Here is a 26,157-nt window from a genome sequence, read left to right on the forward strand (position 1 = left end):
GCTGCCATTTTACATCTACTGGTGTCTAATATCTGTTAGAGAATAAGTAGGGAAAATAATCATACCTTAATTTCTCTATTGTCGTCTTTTTACTTGTAAACAACCATCTCATGAACGCTTTCCTTTTCAGGTACATGATTGATCCAGCAAAGATAAGGCACAGGATGGTTATCAACACTCCTACAGTTAAACTCTTATTATCTGCAATAAAATACATTCAGTTAATCTCTACCAAGAGGCATCTTTACTAAGATGTGTTGTGTGGATGGAGCAGGACATTGCTTCCTGGTCCCGAGTTTCTAATCTGCAAGGCAGGTGAAGTGGATAGTGGGGAGTTAATTAAATGACTTATAATGAATTGAAGACAGATAAACTGTTATTACTTCTAGCCTGGTGCTTGAATTTTGGTCTGTTTTAAAGATATTTCTTTAGCACTGGGGAAAAATTAGTTCAAATATAACATTGCAGGTCCTTTCCAACTGAACCATTTCAGTTAGATATCTGGGTCCAGACATGAGCATCTCTGTGTACTCTCTCTGCTCCTGTATTCAGGTTCTGCTTAGGTTGTCACCTGCAAAGGAGGGCCATAAGGTGTATGGGCTGTTGGCCTCATTCAGGCACCCACAGGGTGAAGGCTGTACTATGCCAACTGGCACCTTCTTCATGGGCTGCAGCTGCCAGGCTGGGAGTGAGACACAGGCTAAGAGGGAGAGACAAGAAACAGAAATGCCTGGATTGTGGTTTGGTAAAGTGTGAACTTAAAAGTATTCTGTCTCTCAAACATAAGCACTAATCTCAGCTCTTTTCTAACCTGATTTTAAGGGCTTTATTGTGCTTTATCACAGGGCAAACAGACCGAAATGTGGACTAGGGTGGTCCAGCCAAGATAGATGTCAAGTTGAACCTGGAGGCAAGTGAGGAGCTGAAGGAAAGCCTTCATCAATGGTGTTGTGTTCTCTCAGAGGGATGCTCTGCTTAGCAGGGGGCTGCAGCCTTCTGCACTTGTTCCAGTTTTCAGAGTGCTTTAAGCTGCTTTAAGTACCTTGCTGGGACCTAAGTGAGGCACAGTGGTGAGATGAACCCTGACTAGATGACTTGCAGCTGAAAGAAAGCCTTATTTTCAGGAAGACGTAAGCAGCAGCTCTGATCATTATGGCTATGGGATATGATCACTGCCTAGAGGAGGGAATGTTGCGATTCTTCAGGACTGCTGACCTAAAAAATGCACATCCCACAGTAGGACAAATGTCTTTAATCTTTGCTTTGGTAACCTATCATCGCTGTCTCACTCTTATCCTGATTGATTTCCAGCCAGCTGGCTCTCATCTGCTGGCCTGAGGTCACTTGGATGCTGGTGAAGAGTCAGCAGCACTGACTGAACAGACTACACGTGGAGCTCAATGGGGCATGAAGTGCTATGTTTTGTATTCTCTAGCACTGCAGAATACTAAATTCCTCACCATTCTAAAGGATTAACAAAAGTAATAAGCTAAGATGATGCAATCCATTGCCTTGTCTACCTAACAAATATATAAGTTTTTTTGCAAGAAAAATAAAGAGTCAAACACAGAAGTTTACTCTAAGGCAGCTGGATAAAATCAGTTACTAAGTACTAATGAGCCCACGTGCCTTGTTTGACTAAGACGGAAGTGTTTTGTTGAGCTAATCCTTCTGTAATTTGATTTAGAGATGTGCAAAGGACTCAGATCATAGTCCAAGCCATGCCATCCAGTGCTCATATTTAAATCCAAGTGTCAGCAACAGAAAATTAGGTCCTCTAGCAAATTCCCTGCTTGTTTATTCCCAGAGTAATTGAATGTAGCACTCTAGAGAAAAACGGTGGAAACTAACGTCATATATTAAACTATTAAAACACTTTTCAGCTGCATTGAAGTTACACAAAATGCAAGAACCCTCAAAGATGTCTTGCATTTGTCTCTCCCAGTTAGTGTCTATGCAGCCTGTTATGAAGATACATTTTATAGCTCCCTAGACACTTAGCTTTCAGGTAAGCTGAGAAAGAACTACAATGCTTTAGAACAAATCTTAGAACAAAAACATTTTACACATAAGCCATCACACCTATTCTGTGCCTGAGCACAGTTTATTTGCCATCTAACTGACTGGTAGGTATTTAAAACCAAGATCTTCCAATGCTGAAATCATAATGTGAAGCTTTGTCATGGAAATGAGCGTGATGTCATAAATTCAGTATTGCAGTTCACTGCAGGGTCTGGCATGTAGAGAATACAATCCAGTTTGGGTTTGAATAGTATTATGCAGGTGAGAACCATACAGATCATTTTCCAGCAAGTCTTAGTTTTCATATGTGTCTATCTGTCAGAAGACTGCTTGTCCTGTCACGCACTCAGACACAAATCAGAAACACCACTGTGCTAGTCACTGAAGTTACAGTCCTCTGGAGGAAAACTGGCACGTGATGATTATCAAATCCTATAAAAATCACAATGTGTAGAAATAATTCTTGCTGAGGTTGGCCAAAGGTGAAGTGAGATACCATAGCCAATGTTCTGCAGCCTGAACAAGGGGAAATGGAAATACAAATCACAGATAATGCACATCTTCTGTCATATCTATCATTAAGTTCTTTACAAGGAGTGGTAAAATACTGGAACAAATTGCTCAGGGATGTGGTTGAGGTTCCTTCCCTGGAGGCATTCAGGATCAGCCTTGGTATGGCCTTGGGCAACCTAACCTAGTTGGAAATGTGTCTGCTTACTGCAGGAGGGGTGGACAAGATGACCTTTGAGCATCTCTTCCAACCAAATGCAATTTGTGAATATGTGAGGACAATTTATGGTGTGTGTGTGTGTAAGCTCTTTATAAAATCTGGTTTTAATCTGATGCCATCAGAAATCTGCTGTTTTTCATGATATAAAAGACCCTGGATAGAAGAACAATATCAAATAGATTTCTGATAATTTTTTTTGTTATGGAATATTTTTGCACTTATAATCACTGCAATATCCCTTTTGCTTCACCCACATAACTATAGGAGCAAGTTGTGTGTAGTGAAAGACATTCCTATCCTGATGCACTCAGTGGGAAATGCTGGAGCATCTCAAGGTGAACCCAGGAGTACTGCAATGTTCATCTACCACGGCAACAAGATTAGCTCAAGTGTGGGAGTTAGCTCCTCATCCTCAGCTTAAATCAATATAATTTCATACTTAGTGCAGTGAGCTACCAAATTTGCCCATGTGTCCTTAAAGAAAAAATCAAGGAAGGCAAAGACAAGAACTCACCAGGACCACCATGGTCTTACTTATGTAAGAGTCTGGTTGACTGGATAGGGCTGGGTGCTAGGTTGGACTGGATGATCTTGGAGATCTCTTCCAACCTGGTTGATTCTATGATTCTATTCTATGATTCTAAAATTGATGCACTCAGCCTGCATTGATTTTGCTTCACCAAATTTCCAGCTTGATGCCAAAGTGTTTGGATTAAGCTGTTTGATTTACTGACTTATTTCCAGCCTTGGAAGCTCATTGCTTACAAGCCAACCCTTTGTATGCCCAACTCTTCATCATGGAATCAAGAGGCAAAGCATGAATTACTACTGACCTGCTTGCCTAATGGGTCCACTGTCCAAGCTGCCACCAAACCCTGGCTTGTCACAGTATGGGGGTGCCCAATCAGCCTCACAGTGACAGTTCTTTTTATTGTTGCAGACCTGCAAAAGAAGACAAATGGCTTAACATGGGAAAGGATGACCCTGTACCACTGAGAGCAGCACTGGCTGATAAGGCCTCCTAATCAGATACTGACACGTCTGAAAGAAATTAAGCTTACAGAAGAAAAGAGATCTGCTGGTATCTGCCTATTGCCACAACTAAGATAGCACAGAGCAAGACACCACAGAGTAACAGATACTGTAACAAAGCATTATTTATTTGGCAGGTAATCATTTCAGTTGCACCAGCTGACAGCTTCAATAATATAAGGATAATGGTACAACTTTTCAGTCTTATTCTCTCTTTGCCTCCAGCAGCAACAATATCTGCTTTATAACTTCTGTTCCTTCTACCTTCACATGAACAAGAGCCTTTCTGTGCTGTTAAGGTTGTAAAGCTTTGTCAGTCCACTTGAACACTTCTGTGCATCAAGGGCTGGCATTAGGCTGTGTACTGATTTTCCCACTTCTCAGATCTCCCAGCTCTAAGGTGAACCAGTTGCTGCTGGAAGAACATCTGAAAGCAGAATCAGTGCAGAGGAAACCCTCCCTTTGGCATCATACCTGTACTATCTGTAAAGATAGTCCTCAGTGTTCTGGTGGTTTTGGTCTGAGTTAAGAAACAGCCTGAAAGACCTGATATACCGAATGCTCCCTACAGAACAAGAGAGCTCAAAAGGACTGAAGTACATCACTAACATCAGTCTGTTCCAGTGCATTGAGAAGATGGAGCTGGTAAATTCATTGCTTTATCCTCAGGAAGTCTCATGGTCCCAAACATCAATAAAAGAAGATTAGGGCTGCTTTTCATTTTCTTTTGCTACCACCCAAGCAGTGGATATGTGACATAAACAGAGGCTAAGGCTCTGTGTTCTATTGACAGAATACATGAACTGAATGGGTCAAAACTGTTGTTGGCACAGGTCAGAGACGGCACAGTCACTTGTAGCTGACAAAGCAGTAAGGGTTGGAAGGGATTTCTAGAGATCATCTAGTACAACCTGAAGTTCATTTTGAAATAATAAATGGGCTTCTCAGTAAGGCATGAACATGAAGAGTTTGCAAATAGGCACTTTTCTGGCAAGAAGAGTTTCAGAAAAGTTGTGCTGGTTGTGTCTGGAGTGTTAAAGTTCCATTTGCACAGCTTGGACTGGCTACGGTCACATACCATGTTTACCAGAAGATTTACTTCTCAAAGATAAGCAAGGCCATCACATACCATCTTTACCAAAAGATTTACTTCTCAAAGGCAGCAAGGCCATCATAAATATCAGCACTTACACATTTCTTTTTTAACTAATGTTCTAGAGGAATAACTTTACAAGACCTTGTATTATTTTTTGCCACTTGAAAGTGACCAGGGGTTCTCCATCATATAGAAAGAAGAACACCAGTCCAAGGTACTGTCTAGCAGAATCAACACTGCTTGGTTTTTCAAATGCATGATAAAATAAACCAAATCAAAATCCCTTTTCAGGGCTGGGGCTTTTTGATGGTTGCAGCAAATTAAGGTTGATAAGGGCTAGCTAGACATAATTAACATTTTATAACACAATCTGTGTTTCAGAACACTGTGGTACTATTAACTACTATCACCAAATGCACTGCTTTCACAGTATGAAACTAATCAACAGAGTTTTACTTTATTTTAACAATGTTGGGATGTTTTTGACTCTCAGTTCAAATGCACATTTCAGCTTCTCTGTACCCACACAGAAACTGCCTTTTTTTTTTTTTTTTTTTTTTTTTTTTGGAGCTGTTAATGGGAATGCTTCATGTAGGAAAGTTAGAGTTAAAATTGCCTAGAAGTTGACAAAATTCCTTTTTATCACAAGCTGTTAATTAAGAGAGAGATAATTACTAGTTGATAAATACCCTTCTGATAAAAAGAATTCAATTTCTTGTGGTTCATCTAAGGGACACTGAAAATACAGAATGAAAAAAATCACAGTGTCTTTGCTACAATAAAAGCAATTCTACATCCCAAATCAATTCCATAAAGGGATTCTTTTTTTGGTCAAGTGTTTGTTTGCAAAAGAAATGCTCCTGTAATGCTTACTCCACGTCCATGGCACTTTGTTGCACATTTATGGACACCAAAAACACTTGTATTCTGGCACCGGCGATTCAGGCAAATCTGCAAAAGAGGAGAGAAGGTATTTTAATAGCCACAGAACTGCTGCTGTTCACAAGGAATCATGGCCCTCTCTTTATGTGTGCTCATCCATCAATGCTTTAGGTGCTACTCACCCCCCCCACACACTATGGAAATCACCCAGACTGGACTCAGCCAGCTCTGGAAATTGAATGAAGCTTATATTTACAGCTAGCACAATACACAAGCAGCTATTTACAGTAGATACAGTTATAGACAGAAATAGACAAGGTAAAACATGATACAGAAACACAACAGCCCTCCCAGAAACCTGAGTCCCCAGGAGGGGCTCCCAACTGCCCTTCCACCTTCTCACACCTCTCTACTTTACCCCAGACGTTGCCTTGTGCCCAAGAAAGAATGGAGGTTCAGCCAGGGGGATTAGGAAGCAAAGTGGATTAATCAGAGAGATGAGAGTGAGTTTAGGGAGAAAAGCAGCTCAGAGCCCAGGCTGTGCCCGAATGCCTTATCTGTGTTTGGATTCTTGCTCTTATACCTGTCAGCAAGCCTCTGGGTGAAGTAGACATCACCCTTGTTTCTCTTTCACTGCCTGTAATCTAGTTCTTCTCACCTAAACATTCCAGCTAGCTTCAAACTAGCACACACATGAAACACTGACAGTGTTATATTGCTAGAATTAGGCGTCTGCTGCCTCTGTGAGCCTTTTAGGTCCAAATCTGTAGAATCTGAATCCTGCTCCAGAATTAGGTGTCTTCTTCTTTAGCCTTTGTAAGTCTTTTAAGTCCAAATCTTCTCTTGTTGGGCCAGTACTGAATTTCAGACACATTTCTTACATGGTTGATACGCTGTGCTTGTGTAAATAAATTGATCTTCACTGAAATGGAACCCCTGTAGAGCTACAGGGATTTGCATTTGTTTGTTTGGGCTTTTAAATTTTGGTTTGGTTTGGGTTTTTTTGTTTGTTTGTCATTTTGGTGTGGTTTTTTTCCCTGTTTTTCACTTGTTTGCTTGTTTGCTGTTTTAATTTAAAAATCAGTAGTTTGCACTTTTCCAGGACTAAGAATGCACTGAGCACAATTCTTCTATGTAGCTGATGTGCATTCATGTCTTGACAGCACCAAGTGAATCATAGAATCAACCAGGTTGGAAGAGACCTCCAAGATCATCCAGTCCAACCTAGCACCCAGCAAGGAAAGGTTCAGGTCCCTTTGTGGTGTAAATAAGCATAGTTCAGCTTATATCAGTACTTAGAACTCGAACCCAGGATGTTCTGCATATTTACTGGTATATTTGGCTCATCCCTGTTCTTCAGCAAAACTGAGACCTTTCTAAGAGTTTTCCCAAGCTAAACAGGTTTGTGTGTGTCAAAACCAACCATATTTAAAGCATAATTATAGGAAATGAAGGTACACAAGTGGAATATGAAGACAAATATAATTCAGCTTTTGTTGTTTTCCAGTGATTCCAGGTAAACTTTGTCAGTACAGCTGAAAATTGAGGTGAAATGAAATTAGCTCTAGGGGGGAGGTTTTTATGGGATAGCAAGAAAAAAAATATTTGCTGAAAAAGTGGGCAGGCATTGGAACTGTCTACACAGGGAGATGTTCAAGAAAAGTGGACACAATTTAATGGCCATGATGGTGTTAGTTGGACTCTATGACCTTAGAGATCTTTGCTAACCAAAACGATTCTGTGATTCTAAGAACACCGTCAGACAACTATGACTGATGAATCATAGAATGTCAGGGGCTGGAAGGGACCTCAAAAGATCATCTGGTCCAGCTCCCCTGCCAGAGCAGGATCACCTATACCAGATCACACACGAATGCATCCAAACGGTTCTTGAATATCTCCAGAGAGGGAGACTCTACAACCTCCCTGGGCAGCCTGTTCCAGTGTTCTGTCACCCCCACAGTCAAAAATATCTTCCTCCTCAGGTTCACCTGGAACCTCCTATGCCTCAACATTGCCCTTTGTCCTGTCACTGGGAATCACCAAGAAGAGCCTGTCTCCATCCTCCTGGCACTCACCCTTTACATATTCATAAACATGAACGATATCACCCCTTGGCCTCCTCCTCTCCAAGCTAAGAAGCCCCTGCTCCCTCAGGCTCTCCTCATAAGAAAGATGTTCAGATTCCTTAATAATTTTTGTGGATCTGCACTGGACTCTCTCAAGTGGTTCCCGCTCCTGATGGGGCCTCACCAGGGCAGAATAGAGAGGAAGGAGAACCTTCCTCGACCTACTACTCACAGCCCTTCTAATACACCCCAGAATGGCACTGGCCTTCCTGGCCACAAGAGCACACTGCTGGCTCATGACCATCCTTCCATCCACCTGGACTCCCAAGTCCTTCTCCTCTTCACTCCAGCAGGTCAATCCCAAACCTATACTGATCCATGGGATTGTTCTTTGCCAGGTGCACGACTCTGCACTTGCCTCTGTTGAACTTCATTAAATTTCTCCCTGTCCACCTCTCCAGCCTGTCTAAGTGTCTGAATGGCAGCACAAATCTCCAGTGTGGCAGCCACTCCACTCAGCTTGGTGTCATTGGCAAACTTGCTGACAGTGCACTCCATGCCCTCATCCAGGTCATTAATGAATACACTGAATAATACTGGTCCCAGTACTGATCCCTGGGGAACTCCACTAGTTACAGGCCTCCAGCTAGACTCTGTCCCATTGACCACAACTCTGAAGATGCCAAAAATGAGAAGTTAACTTACTGAAAACTGAAAAAAACCCAAGGAATTAGGACTGGAATAACTGTTGCTGTGCTATGCTGACAAAAAAAAAACCAACAAAAAAAAAACAAATAAAGAGGAAGAAAAAATAATCACTGCACAATTTTGCTCATGCTTAACTGCAGTTCAGTTCAGTAGTACTAAAAAGTCAGTCACAATAATTAACGTTAAGCAGAGAATAGTGTCGAGGGAGACGACAGGGATGCTTAATCAGGGCACTTATGCCCTGGGGAGAAGAAAAAATGGGAAGGAAATTAGAGTAAATTGGTATCAACATGCATGCATGTAGAGAATATGGTCTGATTGCAGCAGTATTCACAATTCAGATATTCAGAGTGCAGCAGCACACAGAATTTGGATCACGTGGGAGTGGCTGCCTTTCAAATTGTGTGCCTTCAGCTTAGAAAACTCAAGAATATTTAAATTCATGTTCTTAATCCATAATACAAATACACTAATGTCCTCAAAGTAAAACATACAATTTCCTAAGTATTAGCCTGGGTATTCTACAGTGTGCATGTGTGTGATTAGATAGATTAGAAAGATTAAATACTCATTAGTAAAACATAATGGGGTGCTTTGCCAGCATTGAATTTTCTTTGAAAAGGCATTTTAGAACAGATTGACTTAGAAATGTTGTCAGGGTTGTTTTCCTCTAACAGAACTGTGCTTTCACTAGGGATGTGTTTTAAACCTGCTCCCAGTGCAGTATGATAATCCAACATAATACAAAAGCAGTCAGAAATGCAGGACCTTACTTGAATTTACCACAAATTATCAAAGCTTGCCTTCCTTCCTTCCTTCCTTCCTTCCTTCCTTCCTTCCTTCCTTCCTTCCTTCCTTCCTTCCTTCCTTCCTTCCTTCCTTCCTTCCTTCCTTCCTTCCTTCCTTCCTTCCTTCCTTCCTTCCTTCCTTCCTTCCTTCCCTCTCTCTCTGTCTCTCTCTCTCTCTCTCTTTCTCTTTCTTTCTTTCTTTCTTTCTTTCTTTCTTTCTTTCTTTCTTTCTTTCTTTCTTTCTTTCTTTCTTTCTTTCTTTCTTTCTTTCTTTCTTTCTTTCTTTCTTTCTTTCTTTCTTTCTCTCTTTCTCTCTTTCTCTCTTTCTCTCTTTCTCTCTTTCTCTCTTTCTTTCTCTCTTTCTTTCTCTCTTTCTTTCTCTCTCTCTTTCTCTCTTTCTCTCTCTCTTTCTCTCTTTCTCTCTCTCTTTCTCTCTCTCTTTCTCTCTTTCTTTCTCTCTTTCTTTCTTTCTCTCTTTTAATTTTTTGCTTTCTTTTCTTTCTCTCTTTCTTTTCTTTCTTTTCCTCCTTCTCTTTCTTTCTTTCTCTCTCATTTTCTTTTCTTTCTCTCTCATTTTCTTTTCTTTCTCTCTTTCTTCTTTTTCTCTTTCTTTCTTTCTTTCTTTCTTTCTTTCTTTCTTTCTTTCTTTCTTTCTTTCTTTCTTTCTTTCTTTCTTTCTTTCTTTCTTTCTTTCTTTCTTTCTTTCTTTCTTTCTCTCCTTCTCTCCTTCTCTCCTTCTCTCCTTCTCTCCTTCTCTCCTTCTCTTTCTCTCTTTCATCTTTGTCTCTTTCTTTTATTTCTTTCTCTTCTCTTCTCTTTTGTTATTTCTCTCTCACTTTCTTTGTCTTTCTCCCTTTCTTTTCATTCTTTCTCTCTTTTCTATCTCTCTGTCTTCTCTTTCTTTCTCTCCTTCTTCTCTCTCTTTCTCTCCCAAGTAATCCACTGAGTACATGGAAACCTTCTTCAATAGCTCTTGGATTTGTTTCCCATTCTCCCCCTGGCCCTAAACTCATGATTGTCTCCTTTCTCTGTTCTTCTTCTTGCAGAAGAAACCCAAAGAATGAGACATTTGAAATTTCAACTGCGTTCACATTGGATAGTTCAGCAAGTGTGCAAAATATGATTGCAGAAATCAGCTTTGGTGGCTGAACCTCATTGAGTTCATATTTTTCTATCAGTGCAAACAGAGAAAGCTTTTCCTGCAAGAAAAAAAAAAAGGGGGGTGGGGAGGGTGGGGAGGAGAAGAAGTCATAATCATCAGATATATTGCATTTTGAAACCTGAAGTTAATGACATTTTGCAATGCCATAGACACTGACAAAGTGAACTGAACTCCTCTGAAATTCATTAACAAGCCTGCAGTGTGTTTTGCTGCACTTATGTTGCAGAAAATCTCTATACGTGGACAGATGCTTGGGACTGTCCTTAAAAAACCAGTTACAAATGTAAACAGCTTGCATTGCATCTTAAACCCAGAGCAGTGGCCAGGAGCAAAACACTGAGTCTGTGAGCATGAGAAACAATTATTTCACTGGGAGAAAAAAAACTACAATCCCAAACCAAAAGGCAGTTGGTTTAGTACAGGATGCTTGGCAGCTTGAGGATAGCAATGTGCTCCTTGTGTGGGAGTATTCCAGAGCCTTACTTTTCCATCCTCACACTTGGTTCCCGACAGGACAAGGCCAGGATCAGGCATATCATCGCCCAAATACACATGGGTACCCCGACACAGAATCTTGCCACCTTCCTGAAGTGGGATGTTAGTTTCTATGGAAACAGCATTGGTACCAATCACAGGTCGATTTGCTCCTCCTTGACACTGGATTTTCCCACATTTAGCATCTCTGAGGGATGTAAACAAACACAATGATTAGTTCAGTAATTGGAAATGTTATAAGCCATCTCCCACCACCCTTGCAGCTGTCCCTGTCTTTGCAGGGAGAGACCCTACCTGGGTTCACATTTAGCAAAGGAGCTCTTGGAGTCTTTGCCACAGTTGCCATAAGGATCCCCTGCAGAATTGACTCTCTCAAAGCAGATCCCAGGAGCAGGCTTTGCACCTGAAACAAAACCTAATCAGAACTTCCATCTCAGACAAGGTGTTTTTAATAATGTTCTTTGAGCTCCACTGATGCTTTAGGGGAAGGCAGGATGTGATCTGCATACCGATGCAGTACAACAACCTAGTCATGCTGGATCAGCATGTTAATTGAAGAGCCTGGATGTGTGGGCTTTCCACTGCTGTTTGTCTCTCTTGGCACTGCTGAGCAAGACAATGCAGAACTCATTCTCTTTCAGAATTTCTCTTGATGATATCCCTCTTATGAATCCTCCTAGGACACAAACATTTGTAGCAAGTACCAAATCTAGTTTGGTGATGAAAGACAAAGGCCAGTTGGTCAGGTAAGCCACTTTGTTTCACAGAAGTCCATGTCATTTTAGTGAGACCCCAAAAGATGAAGCCAAAGAGAATACTTTTCTAGAAGGGCATTTTTAAGTGCAACTCAGAACAAGAAACCAGAAAAAAAACCCAACCAGTTGCAAACTCAATGCTATCTGTCTGTAAAACCATGACCACACTGGGATGGCAAATAGAACATTCTGCTGTTATCTCGGGATAATGTACTGGGGAGAGGAGGGCAATCTATCCCCACCTTAATCCTCAGTAAATCCACTCCTGAGAGGAAAGACTGGCTTGAAAGAAGGGTTGTTTCTACTATGCTGGTAGAATTAGGAATCTGGGAAGACAGGCAGCATCTGCTTCTTATCTAGTGCAGCCTTTTATGGTGGAGACATATCCTAATGGCAAAGGAACTTCCCTGGTGGGAGTAGCACTGGAAACATTTCTGCAGACAGATTGCTGATCTCTACATTCTAGAAGTTAAAAGGTATTTCTAGAGCATCTATTCTAATGTCTTATGCACACAATCTCCTGCCCGTTTTCCCCTAGATTATGACCAATCTGGAATGTCTAAGTGGTGGAGGATTTACTTCCCTGGTTTGACTGTTGCAACAATTAATTAGCCTATGAATTAGAGTTAATCCCTTTGTCCTATTGCGAAGCATGGCTTTTATTCCTAGCCAGCAATTGCTGCTCCTTACAAGATTAAGAGGCCCTTTGCTAGGACCTTTTAGTATCCCATAATTTCTTCCTATGAAGATAACTAATAACACAGTCACATCACTGCCAACATTTAAACCACTCCAATACACAGGCTTGCTTGAGGGAGACAGTGCAGGAAGGAGATACACTGGCTAAAACTCTTCATGGATATCTGCTAGATACATTTTTGTACTCTTGATAGATCATCCAAGCAGAACCCAAAAAGCACTGGCAGCAAGTGATGCAAAGAGCCTGACAGTACAGCATTCCTACAGCTCTCCCTGATCTTTAACAGAGACAGAATATCTGACTTAATGCTAGATTCTTTTTTCCCCCCAATGTTTTGAGCCACTTCCAAGTGTGTTTGCCTCTAACTGCTGGTAAAGCAAATAATTTATCCTGCAAGCCTTCAAAGAGGTAGTTCTTGAAAAAAGAAAAAAGCAAAACAGGGTCAAATTCCTGGTGAAGAAAACACAAATGTGGTTGTAAAACTTGCTGTTAGTGTGGGTCTTTTGACTAATAACTCTGAGATTAAAGACTCAATTAATAATCTGCATTTCACAGTTGGAAGCTTGACTAATACTACATACTGCTGAACAGCCATCTAATGCTATTAAGGGCAAAATATTAGGGCTTGGAGAGGCTTAAGCTAGCATCCTCTTTTCTTTCTAACGTTTTTTACATACTGCAACTGGAAAACTCAGAAAGAAAAGCACAGAAGGAACAGAATATGAGCTGTTGGTTCCCTGGAGAGCAAAACAAGAGCTTGAGATTCTTTGCAAGATTATGATCAAGCTTGCTGAGTTCAGAATATTTCTCAAATCTGGCACTATTAAAAGGGACTCATACAGGATTCTTTTGCCTCTTTTCATTGAACCACAAGCAATAATCAGAAGATCAACAAAAGCATCTGGACAAGGCACTGTGAAAAAAGCAAAAGTAACATTTCCATTTTCAACACGCAGATTCCTTCTTGTCTTTCCAGGGCAGGCACATTAACCATTCAGCTTGATACAAATATTAGCATATCCTATGCTGGCTTTAAAAGGGAAGGGGGTGGGGAGGGGAAGAACTTCCTCCTAACATCCAGCCTAGACCTCCCCCGGCACAACTTGAGACTGTGTCCCCTTGGTCTGTTGCTGGTTGCCTGGCAGAAGGGACCAACCCCCACCTGGCTACAGCCTCCCTTCAGGTAGTTGTAGACAGCAATGAGGTCCCCCCTGAGCCTCCTCTTCTCCAGGCTAAACAACCCCAGCTCCCTCAGCCTCTCCTCATAGGGTTTGTGTTCCAGGCCTTTCACCAGCTTTGTCACCCTTCTCTGGGCACGTTCCAGCACCTCAACATCTCTCTTGAATTGAGGGGCTCAGAACTGGAGGGAAAGCAAAGAAACATGCTGTAAGAAAAAGGCCAAGAGAAAACTGCTTTTTTTGCCCACATCTACACAGACTAGCTTGCTCAGACCTACCTCACCAAAGGTATCATGCTACCATGATCATGTGCAATTGCTATGGGTATCAAGATTTTTTTGGCTGGGAGTCTCATGCTCCAATTAGTTCAGCCAATGGCATAAGGTTGTCATGACTGCAGGCTTCCTTGGAGTTGTGGCAGCAGCAGCCCAGAGGAAGATGTGTTTTCTCTGCAGTGACCTGTGGCTCCAAAAGGTGCCAGTAGCAAAAGGAATGCTAATATCCTGTGCTCTGATCTAACAAACACTCATTTAAAACAAGAAAAGTTATTAAAAAGAGCTCACAGAAATCCTAGAGTTTGGGGCATTCAGCTTCCTCTTTCACCTGAAATTGCTTTTCTGTTTGGTTGGATTTTTGAATGTAGGAATCAAGTGTGCTACACATGATGGACAGCAGCCCCAGGAAGAAAAACACATGTGCAGCACTTTGCAGGGCTCAGACATTGAGCTGTGACTCCATAATACTTGACAAGGAAAAAGACCTCATGAAGTATGGAAACAAAAACCCCCAAACTCTCCCCTGCCAGGCTCAGAGCAGTCTGTGTATAAAAACACCTGCTACCCAATGATCATCTGCAGCTTGGAAATCAAAACCTAGCCTTGTTTTCTGTCTTTGGTATCAAACCAAAGCACGTTGTTGCTTGGGATTCAGCTGGCTGTTCCCTCTCCTAACTGGTTTCCCACAATATTTGGACTTTTTTATAGATGAAAACATATCAGGGTGTAAAAAGCTGAACAGATGGAGCTACCAAGATAAAAGGAGGCTTTTGGAGGAGGCTTAAGGAAGAGAATTGCAATGCTGTGTTTCTGGAAGAAGCTCATTCATCATGATTGCACCGCATAAACCGAAGCAGAAAGTCACGTCTTTCTCTATTTTGTTACCTCTACTGGCAAAGGGAAAATGATTTGTGAAAGATTTCCAGTGGTTATTAAGTTCTTTGAGCTGCAAGAGAAGAGTTTACTTCACTTTGCTATTGATAATTATAGTATCATGACCCTGTAATTAAGGTGCTGTCAGCCTGCTCACACCGAGCCTTATTCAAGGGATTAAATCAGCCGTTTCCTACTGCAGAAGGTCAAAGCTCACCACTGCAGTCATCAGCCTGGAAATATATTTTTTTTCTTTTTCCCCTCCAAATGCACATATTGATGAGCCCACTTCTTTCTCTACTGCAGAATAAGAGATGTTCTATGCTTTTGGAAGTGATACAGAAGTGCTGTGTCATTTCAGATCAGTGCAAGCCCTGCTGCGATGAGAAAATACCCATCACCATCTCCTGAAATGGAAGAGAGAATTTTCTGACCATGGTGCTGATTCCAGGGACAGAGAAACAGCCAGTATCAGGCTGAGAGTGGAAAAGAAAGATTCTTCAGTTCAGTTCCCAACATTGTCTCAAGACATCTAGAAAAAACCCCACATATACAAGCATTATGGAAGGGAAAGAAAAGTCCCAAACTCTTGGGTAGCAAACTGGAATTCTGTTTGGGCTATGCCAACTAGCACCACAAACAACTCTAGAGCTAAATGAAAATAGAATCATAGAGGTTTGGGTTGGAAGGGACCTTTAAATGTTATCTGGTCCAACCTCACTGTGGTCAGCAGGGACATTTTCAACTAGAACATGTTGCTCAGAGCCCCATCCAACCTGACCTGGAATGTTTCCAGGGACAGGGCACAGGTGATAGGTTGGCCTGGATGATCTCGGAAGTCTCTTTCAACCTGGTTGATTCTATGATCTACTGCCTCTCTGGGCAACGTGGACCAGCATTTTATCACTCTCCATGTAAAACATTTCTTACTTCTCTCTAATCTCAATCTCCCTCTTTTAGTTTAAAACCATCACCACTTGTCCTATTTCAGCAGGTTATTGTTATTACTAATAACTTTAATTTAGATCAGCCAAATATAATAACAAAAACATAGTTCTGTGTCCTGTGATTTGCATCTGGATTTTATATCTCACTAAGATTATTTTACTGCCCTGATAATACAAAGCAGACTTTTCACAAGCTTCCCTTTGCCTGTTTTCTTCATCTTGGTTATCCCTGATGTTGAGACTGTGCAAAACCAAAATAGGGTGGAGTTGGTGGGGTGGGTTTTTTTTGCATTTAGGCAGTATATGAGAATATGACTTAGAAGAATACAGTTTAATGTCTTTTGCACCTTCAAAACAAAAAGCCTGGGCACAAATCTGTCACCATCAATTGATTTTACAGAATTCAAGTCTTTACAGTGTTCAGCCAAATCAGTAATTCAACAAAGAGCAGTTATCAATGGTTTGGCCAGCTAACTTGGCAAGGAAAATCATCTATTTTGCCTGTAGGGTTGTACCTGGAAAAACTGCTGAAAAGAGAAGGCTGAGAGGGGATCTTCTGAATGCTGATCGATATCTTAAAGGTGATGGTTGAGAAGATGGGGCTTAATTCTTTTTCCAGTGACTGGACAAAGTGCTACAGACACAAACTGGAACACAGAAAGTTTAATCTAAAAGTAAGGAAAAACTTTGGTGTGAGAGTGCTGGAGCCCTGGAGCAAATTGCCCAGGGATGTTGTGCAGTCTCCTTCTCTGGAGAGATTCCAAACCCACATGGACATTGTGATCCTGAACAACCTGCTGTGGGTGATCCTGCTTTTGCAGGGCAGTTGGACGGGATGATCCTCACAGGTCGTCTCCAACCCACCATGCTGGAAGTCTAGGACAAAACATCTACTCTCCTTCCCTAAGGGATTGTTTTCTTGTCAGTGTAGAAAAAGCCATGAGTCTGAAGGTGAGAATCTTCTGTTCCATGGCAATCAATAATTTTTCTCTCTTAAGTAGCTTTATCTCTGTATCTGGCTGCTCTGTGAAAATGCCAGTGGAGTAGCAAGCAATACACTAGTGTGTTACTGTCTATATATCTCTGTCACATGACTGTAAATGGGTCAGAGCAGAGCAATCTGAATATGAAACTAAAAAAGGTCACAAGCTACTCATAAGTGTTTCTTCCTAAGGACAAAAATGACATGAATTAAGGTGAGAGAGTGAAATCTGTATTTTAGGAGCAGACTGAAATGATTTAGGAATTTGAACATCTTTCTCATGAGGAGACACTGAGAGAGCTGGGGCTTTTTTAGCTTGGAGAGAAGGAGACTAAGGAGTGACCTCATTCATGTGTATAAATACGTAAAGGGTGAGTGCCAGGAGGATGGAGCCAACCTCTTCTCGGTGATGCCCAGCGACAGGACAAAGGGCAATGGGTAGAAGTTGAGGCAAAGGAGGTTCCATGTGAACCTGAGGAGGAATTTTTCATTGTGAGGGTGACATAGCACTTGAACAGGCTGTCCAGGGAGGTTGTAGAGACTCCCTCTGGAGATATTCAAGAACCATTTGGATGCATTTGTGTGTGATCTGGTATAGGTGATCCTGCTCTGGCAGGGGCCTGGACTAGATGATCTCTTGAGGTCCCTTCCAGCCCCTGACATTCTATGCTTCTATAAACTTGGCCTCTAAGAGAAATCCATGGCTGTTTTCAGACTGTCCCCAGGTGCTCCTATTTTCTTTCACACAAAGCTTTCCATGCTACCACAGATAGGGAATAGCACAAAACATTCCTCTGCTTGATTTGAATGTATCTGTTGCAAGTAACAAGAACAACAAGAACAACAACAACAAAAGAAAATCAAACATAACCAATCAACCAAAAAGCCCCAAACAAGCAAAAAGCAAACATCAAGGAAAAACCCCAAACCCAAGAAAACGCCAGTACTTCTTTCTGAGAGCAAGCTCCTGTGGCTAATGTGAACAAGCTCTGACAGTGCTCATCATATTTCTTTAACTAGATCTAAAAATACAAGGATTGGCATTTATCATTGGGCTGCTGGACATCTGTAACCTGATGAATAGAGAACAATATGCATAAGAAGACACTGATAAGGAATTCAATATGCTGAATGCTATTTTAAGAAGAGTTGTTGTGTTTTGTTCTGCATAGTTTTCTCCTACTGGGAAGAGGGAAGAAAGGAATTAATGTAAACGAACTATTACCTGTTTGGTCTTTACAGGATATAGTTGTTTGGTTTATTCTTTTTCAAAAGAATAAACCAAACAACTGTTCCATCATCCAACACACACAGTCATTAAAGTGAATTCTAATACATTGCAACAGTCTGGTAATAGCTTGAAGTCATAGAATGGTTTGAGTTGTAAGAGACTTTTAAAGGGCATCTCGTCCAATCCCACTGCAGTCAGCAAGGACATCACCAACTAGAGTATGTTGCTCAGTGCCCCAAACAATCTAACCTGGAGTGGTTCCAGAGGTGGGGCATCCACCACCTCTACAGGCAACTTTGGCCAGTGTCTCACCACCTTCAGTGTAAAAAATTTCTTCCTTCTATCTAGTCTAAATTTCCCTCTTTTAGTTTAAAACCATTGCCCCTTGTCCTGGCACAGCAAGCCCTGACAAAAAGTCAGCTCTCTTACGGACCTCTTTAAGTACTGAAACACCACAAGAAGGTCTCTCTGGAGCCTTCTCTTTTCCAGGCTGGACATCCCAAACTGTCCTAGCCTGGCCTCACAGTAGATTATTGCAGAGGCCTCCTCTGGACCTGCTCCAACAGGTCCATGTCTCTCTCGTGCTGAGGCTTCAAGAGCTGGCCCAATCATTGCAGCTGGGGTCTTAGCAGAGCAGAGGGGCAAAATCAAATGGATTGTTTTGATATGCAGTATGGAAACAACATCTTACAGTGTCAAGTCTCTCTTTCTTCTGCAAATAAGGCTGGAAAGATTTTCTTTTCAGTTGGCACCATGATATATTTCCAGCTGCAAGACCCACCTAACTGTGGTCCATTTCCACTCTGCATCTGCCTGCTCCTACTCTAACCCATAAGTGAACTCAAATGGCAGATATTCAGTCTTTAATGGCCTTGTATTTTTGCTTGAATGCCACTGCCTACAGTGAAGGCTTATTTTACTGGCACTGTTTCTAACTTATACTTCAAAAACGTGATAAAAATGAATTCTTTCAGTTTGGGTTGGGTAATGTCCCATCCTCACTTTCAAAATCTTTATCCTTGGGTATTCCCAAGACAGATAATGATATTCCAGTTAAAGTCTGCTAGAGCTCTGCTCTTAGTAAAGTCATCTTTCTCATAAGCAGAAATCTGTAGCCTTGACCACTAGAGACTCCATGCACAGCAGTGCCCATATTGAATTGTCCCAAGAAGGAAGACAACAAAGAATTAGGAGAGCCTGGGGCTTGGAGGACTTGCTGCCTTAGGAAACAGACCTGGCAAGGGAGCTGTAGCAATTCAGCTCCCTGACCTTTGTCTGCATTTTTCTCTGTGCCTGAAATTATTAAGTCTGACCGAGTAACTTTCCATGGCCTGGGAAACTGGTTCAGAAGGAGATTTTGCTTTATGTAACAGAAAATGTCTCTGTATCCAGGGGATTAAAAATCCCAATATGACTAAAACTGGAGACTACAACTGTACATGCCTAGATGAGCTCATATTAACTCTACAGCATGAGTGGGATTCAAAGTAGATTAGATGCATGCTTTGTTCCATGGGGGAAGTTTAATTTTGAACTGCACCTCCTCTAATGTGTTTTTATACCCACCTGACCAAGCTAACCTGCTATCTCTATCACTGGCATTATTTCTTGAGATATCTTAATGCTATTTAAAACAAAAGTTGTGAATACTCCAAGCTCCTGTGAGGATAACAGATAAATTCTTCAATAAACTTTGGATGAGGGACCAAGGAAAACATCTGTCTGTCATTATATTGGTACATATGTTTTGGAACAGAGTTAAAAGCAAGGATGTACTTCAGTACATTAAAAGAGGCTAAGGGAGCTCAAAAAGTTAGCTTGAAAGAGATAATAAAACCTATCTCTAAATAATGCTTCTCTTCAGGAGAGGTAAAAATGGTTTTCCCATTTGAGAGAGGGGGGCAAGTGAGGTGTTGAAGGAGAGATGACATGTCCCCAGTGATGAAGGAGGCAACAGCCAAATGCTGAGTTAGCATTTGTGTTTCAGTGGAATGTTCACAGGATGTTACAGAAAGGGGAGCTGTTTTCCTGGGATACTCTTTGGTTTAGATCACCCAAGAACTCACACTGCTGGACTTTTGAAATAAAGTAAGTACATTCCCAAAGAATCATAGACTTCTTTCAACTGGGAAAGATCTCTAAGACCATCAAGTCTAACCATCAACTCAACACTACCATAGCCACCAAACCATATCCCAAACAGAAATGCTTACATGGTGTATAGGGTTAACCCTCCAGGGGGAGTGACCTTGAACCTGGCCCTAGGTGGTCTTGACCCCTCCCTAGAGAGTGGGTCTGAACACCACCAGGTGATTCATGGTTAGCCCACCCCCCCTTCCTGTCTAAAGGTCTATAAAAACAGGGGGTCTTCCTGTTCTCTCTCACTCTGCACTCCCTGCTTACCAGCACCATCATCGTGTTCCTGGTTCTTACCACGTGGCCATCACCATCAAAGCCAGGTTGTATTTGCACATTTTGTATTTGTTTTCCCTTCCCTATACCTTTGTAACTTCCCTACCTCAGATACCTTTTGAAATTATTGTTAAACTTTTCTTCTTTTTAGCTTCCAAATCAGAGTGAGATTATTTATCTGGGTGTGCTTACCCTTTCCTCTCTCTACATCTAATTCCTTTCTTTTGGGAAAGAAGGGGGAAGAGGGAAGGGCACTCTATAAAAAATGTTATTGGTTCTACCAAATATATTTGAGTCTCTGGGAACTTAAATTAGAACTGAGACACATGGCTTTTGAATGCCACCAGAAACAGACTCCACTACCTCCCTGTGCAGTTTCAAGACCCCTTCCAAACCGTTCTATGATTCTATGATATGTGTTTCTCAGATGAGCCGTTTCAAACAGAGAAGGAAGCTTACATCTTAGTCCAAAAAGGGATGTGATTTCAACCTGTCAAGAACATTCATCACTTTATAGGGTGACATGATGCCATAGCAAAGTCAGTATCAAATCATTTGTCTAAGTTCAAGAAGACATTTGGGGCAGTATGAACCTAATTACTGCTGCTCTCTACCTCCTGCTGCAAGAAATGAACACAACTGCAAATCAGGGAGAAAATGAATCACAAAATGATTCCCTCATTATTCAGTTCCCCATTTCAGAAAAGAATGAACACAGATTGGCACTGCATAAAATTTTTCCAAATCACACATTCTTCTCTCTTTTTTTTTTTCCCTCCCCAAGTCTATGCCATAAACATATCTTCTGGTTCCTAAACTCACCTTGGCCCCAGAGGGTGATACACTGCTGCTCATGGGTCTGGCATATGCCGTTGTAGCAGTAACCATCCACCATGTGGCATGCATGCCCATCATGCAGATAGACGTTGGCTGGGCAGTGAGGGCTGGCTCCTGTGCAAAACTCTGGCAGATCACAGGAGTTGCTTGACTCTCTGCAAGAAATTCCTGCTGGTTTTAACTGCAAAATAAACAAAACCCCTTAGCTGCTGTAATTCCACTCAATCAGAGGTATGCAGTGGTACAACCTACATGGTACATGAATGGCTCTGTCCACAGGCTCTGCACCAACTGACTGCAGAGAACAGTGTAAGGATTGCACGGCTCTTTAAAGACATTTGATGCATGTTGTAAAGGGTTTTGGCAGGAAGGAGCCTCAAACTGAATTTGCAGCTGCAACCATGGCTCACGTGGCTTGCTTCAGAAGGTAAACCCAGCCTTTGCTTAGTTTTAAAATAGATTCCTCCAGTCCTGCCTAAGCACACAGGCACAGAAACAATTTGGGCTATAATGCAAAAGATGCGCTTTAGCACGGGCCAAAACTCAGAGCAGAAACCTTTTTGTCCATATGAGGCTCACCTTGAAAACAGGGTTCAGTTTTGGGGCCCTCACTAGAAGAAGGGTTGGAACAGGTCCAGAGAAGGACAACAAAGCTGGTAAAGGGAGAACAAGTCTCGTGAGGAGTGGCTGAGGGAACTGGGTTGTTTAGTCTAGAGAAAAGGAGGCTGAAGGGTGACCTTCTTACTCTACAATTCCCTGAAAGAAGACTGAAGCCAAGTAGGGGTCAGTCTCTTCTGCCAACTAGCAAGCAATAAGACAAGAGAAAATGGATTCCAGTTGCACCAGGGGAGGCTTTGGCTGGACATTAGGAAAGTGTTGTCAGGCCCTGGAATAGGCTGCCCAGAGCAGTAGTGGAGTCATCATCCCTGGAGGGATTTAAAAGATCTGCAGATATGATGCTGAGGGACATGTTTTAGTGGTGGGTTAATGGTCAGACTCGATGACCCTAAAGGTCTTTTCTGACCTAAAGAGTTCTGTATGGTTACAATAACTCGGCAGTGGCCAGGGCAGCCGGGTGATCACGTAGCATTATGTTAAGTGTTATGACTGGATGAGGCACATAGTGCCATGGTCTAGTTGATTGGTTAAGGCTGGGTGATAGGTTGTACTAGATGATCTTGGAGGTCTCTTCCAACCTGGTTGATTCTATGATTCTATGATAAAGCCACCCTCCCACCTGACTCTAGGTTTACCTCCCTGACAGCTTTCAGAGATGGGGGCACATTTCCTCATAGCAATGACCCTCTCTCAGTGGCATCAGGATCTTTTCCAAAGCACTCAACACAACTATTCCATATAACTATTCCTGTCTAGCTTTCCCTACAGAGGGACATCTTTTTTTCAGAGTTGAAGGCAGCTAGTGACAGTGGAGCACGACAATTTGAACATTCATGTATCAACCACAACCAGACAAGGTGGGTGCACTCTAGGAGTAGCACTGAATTGTAACTACAGCCCCACCATGCCTGTGGTTAAAAGTAAAAAGACATGCAAATTGATTTGGCTGAAAAGCATTTCTAGCTGTTCTGAGAGCTTGCTGCTGCTGAGCTTTCAGGCAGATGGTTGCCACAGACACAATGGACATGTGCTGAAAGCTTTATTAGACCATATGCAAGAGATGGTTTGAGCACTGAAGAAGGTAAATGCCTGAGGCAAGCTGGCTTTTTACAGTATGTTAGGACTTCATAAGATGATCTACCATTAAAAAATACATGTGCTGTTGACAGAATGAATATTTTAAGTCTTCCCATAAAATGAGGGTCCAGCACTTAATGAGTTCTTGTCAGAGCATAACTACCATATAAGTGTGGGGGAAAATAAAAAATCAAAGCAACCAAATGCTCATGAAGGAGGTTTTGCATGAGTAGATGAAGTGGTTACAAACAACACAGACACTATTAAAAAGGTCTGTTCATCTGCTCCTTCAGTGGCTGTCACAATGTGATTATGTTTTAGTTGCTTACATGAAATGCACGTGTCTTAATGTTTAATGATGCCAATTTGGTGGTTCTCCACCCTTGCTCACTGCTCTGGAGTTGGGAAGACTCTGGAATTCTGCCCACCCCACACAGACAGGAAATGTTGCTGTTGGTTCACCTGGCAGTCCTGACAGCAGAGTCCATGCGCACACACTGCTCCTGGTTTCAAAGTACAGGTAGTTGCATTGCAGCACCAGTTGGTACATTCCTAGATAGAGGAAAAATACACAGCAGATGACTTTCTGTCACGAGCTCTAAACCAAGAGGCTGCCTATAGCTCTGCCAAGAAAAGGTAAGCATGACATGATGAATTATGCATGAAATTCTACATCTTGAACCAAACAGTCTTGTCTGTCCTCAGGTTCAAAAGGCACAATAATTGCAGTAAAACCCCAGGAGTCACTGGGAGGATGCTTTATTCTTGAGGGTGCTGGAACTCTAGAGCAGGCTGCCCAGAGAGGCTGTGAAGTCTCCTTCTCTGGAGAGATTCCAAACCCACCTGGGCATTGTGATACTGAGCAACCTGATGTGGGTGACCACGCTTTAGCAGAGGGGTCAGACTAAATGATTCCCATAGCTGCCTTCCAACTCCCACCATTCTTGATTCTAATTATACATTTAATCCCAAATATCCCAAACAAGCAAAGTGCACTGACACCATTGCCTGATACAGCAGTAGGGTGTTTAGTTACCACAAAAAAAACCAGGGTAATTCCATTGCCTCTGGTGAGGATCTAGGACCTGTGTTGCAGTTACTGAGCATCATGGCTGCAGCTCTCTATTTTGTAACAGTTGCTCCCCAGACATCTGCATTGCAAGAAGCCTGTTGCCTGACACCAAAACCTCAAAAATAAAAATGGTGATGACACTGTTCTATGAAATCTCTTATCAGGGTATGCCAGCAAGAGAGCTCTGAGAAACGAAATGAGTCCGAATTGCATTCTGACTGATCCATCCCAATTTCACACTTAGGGATTAGATGGTGGCATGTATGGGCCCTTGCAAACTTTATTCTCAGTACAATGAGCTAGTGAAGAAGTCTCAGAAAAATAATGGATTTGTTTTCCTAAGATTATGCTCACAAGCTGCAAGTTACATCAGCTGGGCTGGAATCTCATCTCTCTAAAGCAAATTGCAGCAGATAAAATTGCTCTTCAGCTGTGTTAAGTCGGTTTGACTTAGCAAGGGATCACTAACAACATAGGGAAGAGATGGGAATAAATGAGTGGGTTAGAATGATGTTCACAGCCTCTTCTTACTTTATTGGCTTCTGTAAAGCTTTCCAACTGGAAGATGGGGCTACCACTGCACTCACAAATGAAGAGACAATTATTCTCAGCACTTTGCTGTTTTCTTAGATAATATCTGCTTGACTCTGCAAAGCAAACTGTGCTTCTCTGAAGCAGTGGAAGAACTTCCTGCACCTATTTTGGACCATGCCCTAAGGCAGCAGGTTATGCAAATACTTCTGTGCAGCCGCTGTATTTAAAAAGCAATGTTCCTCTGCTCAGAAATACGTTTTATAAGTTCACCTCCACAGCAACCTGAGTGAAGCAGAGTGGAGAAAACCAGTGTCAGTCCAATTAAGGTTCCTCTGTACCTCTGCAGTCAGCTCCCATACCCCGTCATCTGGTCCTGCAGCAAGCAGCCGCGGAAAGCAATCGGCATTCAGCAGGCAGCTTGGGATAAAGATACATCTCTTTGAATTATGCTGCTGCAGCCTTTGGAATTTCCAGCTGCTCACTCTCTTATTACCCACTGCAGGGAATGACCTTGGTAAATAGTTTTGGTGCCTGGGCTTATTAACTTGTCAGGAATGGCTTTAACATAAAAAGGCAAGCAAACAGAAAAAGGCCACAAGGATTTCAGGAGGGTGCCATTCAGAACTATTGCTGTGTTGCAGTTTGCTGTTGTTAGTTATTGGTAGCAACAGCAATGATGGGAATTGGATTTCTTGATGTAGGTCATCCCAGCCACATGAGACCATCTTGGGCAGACTAACACAACAGCAATTCTAGCACCACTTATGAGATGTTGGATACTGTAGACAGGACATCATGGAATCCCAGCATGGTGGGAGTTGGAAAGGATCTCTGGAGATCATCTAGTCCAACCCACCTTCTAAAGCAGGATCACCCACAGCAGGTTGCCCAGGTCACAATGTCCAGGTGGGTTTGGAATCTCTGCAGAGAAGGATTTGCCAAGTCTCCCCAGGCAATCTGCTTCAAGGCTCCAGAAGTCTTTTTCTCATAGTGCAGTTTATGCCAGTTGCCTGTGTCTTTTCACTGGGCACCACAGAGAAGAGTCTGTCCCCATCGTCTTGCCCCTGCCCTTTAGATATTGGTCAGCACTGAGAATATGCTCAACACTACCATCTTAATTTCAACCCTACTTTTCTAAGAAGATAGACTATACCAGGTTAGCCTATAACCCTTCCAGCTTTGTATCCTCCTGAAAGCAGCCAGCAGATGATGATTAAGGATAAGAATAAGATCACACATACATGACACCTTCCTAGTGTCCTGTCTTTCCCTTGGCTCCACAGGTATTTTTAGCACCTCTAACATTCAGTGGAAAGAACTCACAAGTAAATGACACAGTCTGGGAACAGCTCCTTCTGCTTGTTGAAAACATGCCACTTTCTACCTTCATTTGCACAGACTTTGTTGGGGGCCAATCTCTCCTTCTCCACTCTTTCCATTGCACCCAGAATTTTATCATCTTCTGTTGCATTTTCCTTCATTTTCTTGTTTTTCCAGCCATAATCTCTCCAAAACTTTGAACCACTTACTGCTTTGATTTCAACCTTTCTATCATTTTGTTTTATCCTTCCTAGGATCAGGCATGGGGAGGACAGAACTGCACATGCAGCACATGACAGATTTATAGAGGCTTACAGGTGCTTTGTTTTGTTCTCCTATTTCTGCCTTAGTAATTTCTAACA

At 42.1% G+C, this 26,157-nt stretch overlaps 1 protein-coding gene across 1 annotated transcript in view; it reads right to left on the reverse strand.

Moving 5' to 3' along the window:
- The window catches only part of ADAM12 (ADAM metallopeptidase domain 12), a 258,735-nt gene that overhangs the window by 12,166 nt on the left and 220,412 nt on the right, over positions 1-26,157 (reverse strand). Inside the window, exons 13-19 of the mRNA XM_064145307.1 lie at positions 23,332-23,421; positions 21,160-21,355; positions 11,279-11,387; positions 10,973-11,171; positions 5,754-5,831; positions 3,586-3,694; positions 66-201 (exon numbers count right to left, since the gene is read on the reverse strand). Of these exons, the coding sequence (XP_064001377.1) occupies positions 66-201; positions 3,586-3,694; positions 5,754-5,831; positions 10,973-11,171; positions 11,279-11,387; positions 21,160-21,355; positions 23,332-23,421 (917 nt within the window). The remainder of the gene's footprint in view (positions 1-65; positions 202-3,585; positions 3,695-5,753; positions 5,832-10,972; positions 11,172-11,278; positions 11,388-21,159; positions 21,356-23,331; positions 23,422-26,157) is intronic.

Source organism: Pogoniulus pusillus, chromosome 6 (assembly GCF_015220805.1).
Source record: "Pogoniulus pusillus isolate bPogPus1 chromosome 6, bPogPus1.pri, whole genome shotgun sequence".
Classification (NCBI taxonomy): domain Eukaryota; kingdom Metazoa; phylum Chordata; class Aves; order Piciformes; family Lybiidae; genus Pogoniulus; species Pogoniulus pusillus.